Source organism: Abrus precatorius, unplaced genomic scaffold, assembly GCF_003935025.1.
Source record: "Abrus precatorius isolate BTA unplaced genomic scaffold, Abrus_2018 Scaffold10, whole genome shotgun sequence".
Classification (NCBI taxonomy): domain Eukaryota; kingdom Viridiplantae; phylum Streptophyta; class Magnoliopsida; order Fabales; family Fabaceae; genus Abrus; species Abrus precatorius.
In genome coordinates this window covers 10968375-10975000 of record NW_020874292.1, presented here as the reverse complement: position 1 = coordinate 10975000, position 6626 = coordinate 10968375, and the positions used below count along the sequence as shown (strand labels likewise).

The following is a 6626-nucleotide window of genomic DNA, read 5'->3' as shown; positions in this document are numbered from 1 at the left end:
GATGAGTTCTTTAAGCACTAAGAAAAAAGGGTGAGCACTTTTGCTTTGACATCTTTCACTACTGTCACATTACCATTGCTACAAATTAGCAAATATCCTTCTTAGCAACAATGCAAGTGACTAAAAGTAGAAAACTTGAACATAAAATTACATGGTTTGAGTGATAGTCATAATGACTTGTGATATAATATAGACTAGTCACACATTTGGATAAACCATTTTTTTATAAAATTAGGCATGAATAAGAGATCTAACTAGACGTGCAATGGTTATCCTACCTATCTCCCTATTAATTACAAGTTATAACATGGAGCATAGACTTGACATTTTTCCTTCTATCATAATTCATAATAATAATAATAATAATAATAATAATAAATAGCAGTATCATAAATTGCAAAATACACATGACAAATTTCAATTTAAACCCCACAACAAACTCACCGTCAAAATCATCTAAGATGAACACATGCATATCGACATATGTTCTTTGTTTTAGGGTTCACTACTTCTTCATTAAAGAGGTCCCATCCCTGGAAAATAAAGAATACTTCTGAACTCAACCTCACCCTACACAGTTTAAAGCCAAGTTAATTTCATAACTGCTGAAAGGAAATGTTCTTCTGCTGAGAGCCAAAATCATCAACATACCTCTGCGGTGAAGTGAGTATATGAAAGTGGTTCTAAGAACTCATTAAAAGTCTTTTTGTAAAATTCATTGTACATGTACTCATCCTTTTGGACTTCCTTTGGGTGCTGCATCTGCAAAAAGAAACAAAGCTAGAGCAGAAAAAGAGGCACACAACTAAATAATACACAAATTGTAGTACATTAACATCCCAACACCATGAAAGTATACGAAACTCCAACTCACCCATATTGGCTTTGTTTCATTTGGTAATTCCTAGTCCCAATACTTCTCAATTTTAGTCTTTTTGACTTTCTTTTTCTTACCCTGATAACAAGAGCAAAAACAGGCTCATTTGGTGTTGACATTAAGGAAAATCATGTACAACAATAATAGACATGTACCCAAGTTATTGTCCTTAATGCATCCTAACTTCATGAACCTACCAAAGTTCTCCTAGAATTTCTTGTAGTAATGGAATCACAAGAAACTATCTTTTCAATTCATATAGGAAAATAAATTCATATTGAAAAACTAAAGATGATTAGTGCGTAGCTACCAACTTCTTTATTTTCACTTTCAGCAATATCTTAAATCATATCAATGCCTTTTTGACGGGTCTTTCTTTGATTATTCTTACCTGAAATTATAATATTGTTAGAGTCAAACATTTTGTAAAGTAAGAGAAAAAGAAAAATGCATAAATGATTCCAATCACCATATCCTTCATTCACATTCATCAAATGGAATAAATTTCCCTTGTAAGCCATAAAATATGTAGTTCTCTTATGATTCTACTTTCTTAAAGGATCTCCCATGTTAGCCACAAACATTGGACAAGAATGTAGCTTGCAGCATCTTAAAACAAGAAGGTAAAATGCATCTCATGACAAACAAAAGAAACTTAATCACATACAGTATAGAAGAGAGTTGATGGAAACAACATTCAGCATACTACATCTACACTCCATTGCCTAATATAAAGTATTCACTGGTTTAGTTTATTCTTTTTCATGCATATTGACAAGGCAAAATTATGTAGATTATTGTGCCATCAAGGTTAATCCTCAAGTCTCAACTAAGCTTAAAAAAATAATTGCAAGCAACACATTTCATACATGCAAAAATTAAACAAAAACTTCAGTGTTCTTACTATCTAAATGGAAATTCCCTAATGACAGCAAAACATTAATTCACATGCAAAAATTAAAAATCTCAAGTGTTATACAACTCAACAACTCAAACTGTGCACTCAATAATTCTCGAATTGAATAATTACCTATGTAATTATTGAGCAAGCGAAAATAGATTTGATAAAGGGATTCAAAGGATTGAAAATATTACCAAAAAAATAAAGGGCTAGAATTTTAACGAGTGTGGATGGAAGGTTGACTATGACAACATACAAGAACAAAAAAGTATATATACATTAAATAAAGTTGGAAGAAACATATTGACAAACCTTGCTAGAAAAATGGCCTTATCATAGCAGTATTTGGTGGAAGTCACTTAGAGTTATAATTCAAACCAAGGCTGCATGCTTGCTCAATAAGATTGCAGCTTGCTTCCTTACTCGTCTCTTTTGAACAAGAGATTGAATCCTCACCACTCCTTTTAAATTTCTTCTTGTCTGCAATTATCATCACACAATATTTTGATTTACATCAACTCTATCATAATCTACCATAGTTGTAGCATGCAAAAGAATCGTGTCAAAGATAAAGAGGAATTACCATAGTGTAGTGACATAGGTAAACAAGTTATGCAAGCACTTTACAGAGTTAGGCTTGATATACTTTATTCAAAAAGTGTCAATGAAAGATGAAAGAAGATAATTCTATTTGTTGCACAAGAAGATAATCAACTTCACATTTTTAAAAGAAAAATATATCTAATGCCCTATTAGACTGTTTAAATACACAATACCATTTAAACACATAAAAATGTAGAATAGAGAGCGAATTCAACCGCTCTCCAAAGATATAGAACAGAGAGCACGACTCCTACTTAAAGCTCTCTAATGTAAAACTTCTGAAAGCGGTTCTATTCCAACTGCTCTCTAATGTGAAACTTATGAGAGCAGTTACATTTAACCGGTCTAAAATGTCAACTTCTGCGAGCAGTTATTTTGGAACCGCTCTCATAAGTGTATTTCTAAGAGCGGTTCTCAAATAACCACTCTTTAAAGTGTATTTCTGAGAGTGATTTTTCGGGAACCGCTCTCTAAAGTGCACCTCTAAGAGCGATCTTTCATTAACCGCTCTCTAAGCTTAGGAAAATTTTGAAATTTTTTTATTAAAACTTTTCATATTTCAAATTTTAGCATACCTAATAAACAAATATTCCTGCTTATAAACAATGCAAACAGAATAAACATGTATAAACCAGAGCTTCTGACATAGCAGAATATGAAAGCATTCAACAAAATAAAATTAGAAATCCAATCAGCAATTGGGAATATATATACGAATGTCCCAAAGTAAACAATACAACAAAAATGCATTTGTGTAATAAATAATTACAAAGAACCACTAGGAGAAAAAATAATCTATACACTTGTTACCTTAGGTAAATTACAAAAATATAAATGTTGTGAAAAAAATGCACTAAGATTTTATTGTTCTTAATATGTCCTTTAAATATCTATGGTACATATATGCACACCACTCCTTTTGCACTTGATGAATTCTCTCGTCAAGAAATGTTGCAATCTAGAAATCTAGAAAATACTGCAAACAAAACAACAAGACACAACAAAGTTAGTTAAGTTAAATTTAAACTAAATGGCAAAGACTTAACATTAAGAAATAGAAATGATCCTCTTACATTATATGGAATTGTAGTTTGGCCATGGTGTAAAACATCTCCAATGAAGAGACACACATAAGATGCACAGTCATCATTATTTGATTGTTTTGGACACTATGTGAAGGAAAAAATATATAAAAACCAGAATTAACATAGATTTATATACAATGTTATAAGTTTAAAGTAAAAAGGGTTTTTGTATCATATATATACCTGTACAGTAACTCATCTTGTTTGATTTATCATTGTCCTAGAGGGTTGCACTTGCCTCTCTACTCAATATGTGACAAGAGCACTAATAATAGTGGATAAATCAAGTTAGTTACGTTTCAACAACCACTTTTGCAAGATAGACTATTGAAATGCATGCATGCTTACTTATTAAATAGGTTTTGCATATGTGTTCTGTTCTTTAGTGGTTTGCATAGAGGATTCATATGATACATTGTCTCATCAGAGGTGTTGATGGCAATTAGGACCCAATGTTCCCTACCAATATAAAAAATATATGTTTGAGATTACAAACTTTATAAAACAAATATCAATGCTCATAAGAATGACTTACCCAACATTGTAAGATGCAAGAAACAAGTGATCTTCACCCATATGACGCTTCAACATTTCAGCTATATGTTGATGTGGGTTTGGATTGAGCTTTTCATCCATTTCATATGAAGATATAAATGAAAATCTACTTGCCTTATTTGTCTCATACAAGTAAGCTTCACACAAATATCTTATAGCGCAAAAAAAGAATTGAAATGCATTAAATAAGGAAATGAACATAAAGTATTTTTGCTTCCTATAATTACACAAATGGAAAAACAATTACCTAGTATAAAGGTTGATGCTGGAGGCACTCAACTAATGTCGCCATATGAATTCCAATATGTTTTCCTTCCTCACTATTTGTTTACGCCAGCAGCCTTCCATAGGACATGTTGAGGTACAAAGGTCACATTAGACCTAGATGAAGCAATCTACATGAAGTAGTAGATATTAGAAATAAAATTGGGGTGTTGACAATAATAAAATACCTATAAATGTGCAATTCATATACTAAAATAATACATACCAATTCTTGCTCTAACTGAGCATATACTTTAACTGACCTCATATATCTGTACAACATTCCTTTAGCTTTTATTGCATCCGCCTCACTTTCTTTCTGAATTGTAAAAAATATACAATTTCACCAAATCAGTTAATAATTGTAAATGACATAATAATTACCTGAAATAAAAGAGAAATTACCTTAAATTCTTCTATGCAGCTTTGGTTGACAAACTCTATCCAGTGATCAGTCACAGTGATGAATCTATGATACTTTTCTCGAGGATGGGAGAGACAATTTCCATATTTGTCCAAAATATATTTCCTCATCTGTGTATGGAATGCACGGAGATCTTGTCCAGCCAATGAAAGTACAAAATCTTTGTGCTCATCTTTCACATTGAAGGTTTGCTACATTGTGCATAAAACACATATCAAATATGCTCCATCATTTTATAACAGTATACAATTATTGAAAGCATTTATATTTACCTCTACTTGATCCCATATATGTTCCTTAATGTTAGCAGACACACTTGTCCAATCAGAATAACTAATTGGCACAATGCTTCTAGTAACAAATTTGATAAAGTGTCCAAATTTTGATCTGTTAGGGTCAATAGGTTGCCCTTTTGAATTCCATCTAATCTATAAAATGTTATAAGTGATGAGACAGATATAAATTAAAAATATAAGCATAAAAGACATGCATTGTGCTTATTGACAAGTAATTACTTGAAGCTTTTGTCTAAGGTTATCTCTGCAAGATCATACATTATTAGCAACAAATAATTACATACAAAGTGATATATGACATTCATAAACAGAAAAACTATTAAATTCAAATTTATAAATGCACATTTTTCTTTTTTTAAGAACCTTACTAAGTTTCTTATGGCTTTTTATGGAATGAAATGATAGATTTAACTAAATACCCTCTTCATGATCATGTCTTGCATAAAAGTCTCCATCATATATCACTGTATCTGCATTTGACATGTATTCTACACTTCTCAAAGGATCATCCTCTACATTAACTTCTTCTTCCATGAATTCGCCATCAGTTAAAGCATTGATTTTATTAGAGAGAAGACAATTTACCATGACTTGTTAATAGGATCTGGGACGTAAAACACTTATTGAGCCTATGATGCAAGGATAAACTAGTTATTTTGATAACTCACCTTCTTAAAATCGACTCTTATAAAGCCTAGGTCGTCAATTTGAACTTCATTGTTGTTGTCAATCCACTTACATCCAAACACTGCTACTCGAAACTTAATTTAATCTAACTCCCATATGTTTTCAATTACCCCAAAATATGATATATTGGCATAAATTGGGTTTCTATCCTTTTCACTAGATATATGTAATGATTGAGCAACATGAGTTACGTTACTATTTTGCATTGTGTTTTGGTCATCATGCTCTTTTGTGTAAAAGGTGAAGCCATTCATTAAGTTAGAAGTGTAAGCAAATGTATTAACACAAAGACCTTTTGATAACCATCAATCTTCTAAATAACAGAATTGTTATTCTCTACCAACTGCTCACCCACATGTTCTTGTAGCCATAGAATGAATATTTGATTGTGTTCTTTTGTAATCCAATTCTCACCTCTGTTAGGATTTCTATGCTTCAGTATAGATTTGTGCATATTGATAAAAGGTTCTATTTCAGGAGTATTTTGTAAAACATATAAGTGTGCTTGACCCCATTATAGTCTAGGAATCTCTATTTGCTGAAAATCACTACTACCTTCCCCTAAAGTCTTTCCTGTGTGACAAGATTTTGGAAGACCAATTGATTCAACATTTAACAAATATTCATTGCAAAATTCAACAGCTTCTTATATTAAATATCGTTCAGCAATACACCTATCTGGTTGGCTTCTATTCTTAACATATCCTTTTAAAATCTTCATATATCTTTCAATGACATGCATCTATCTCATATATGCAGGATCACACAATTTTGTCTCTTCCACCAAGTGAACGGTCAAATGAACCATAATATCAAAGAATGAAGGTAAAAAGATACATTTTAAGTTCACATAAAGTTTCAACTATCTGGTTTTGCAAAGCTGGTAGTATTGCAGGATCAATCTCTTTGCTACATATTGACTTGAAAAAAAAAA

General features: G+C 31.5%; 1 protein-coding gene across 1 annotated transcript; it reads right to left on the bottom strand.

Moving 5' to 3' along the window:
• Nucleotides 1-516: 516 nt before the first annotated feature.
• LOC113851427 (endoplasmin-like) lies at nucleotides 517-5593 on the bottom strand. Its single transcript, XM_027481902.1, has 8 exons — nucleotides 5425-5593; nucleotides 5225-5249; nucleotides 4982-5132; nucleotides 4691-4900; nucleotides 4512-4604; nucleotides 4354-4416; nucleotides 652-762; nucleotides 517-570 (listed from the first exon to the last, which is right to left on the bottom strand). The coding sequence occupies exons 1-8, from the start codon at nucleotides 5591-5593 to the stop codon at nucleotides 517-519; spliced, it is 876 nt and encodes a 291-aa protein (XP_027337703.1).
• Nucleotides 5594-6626: the final 1033 nt, after the last annotated feature.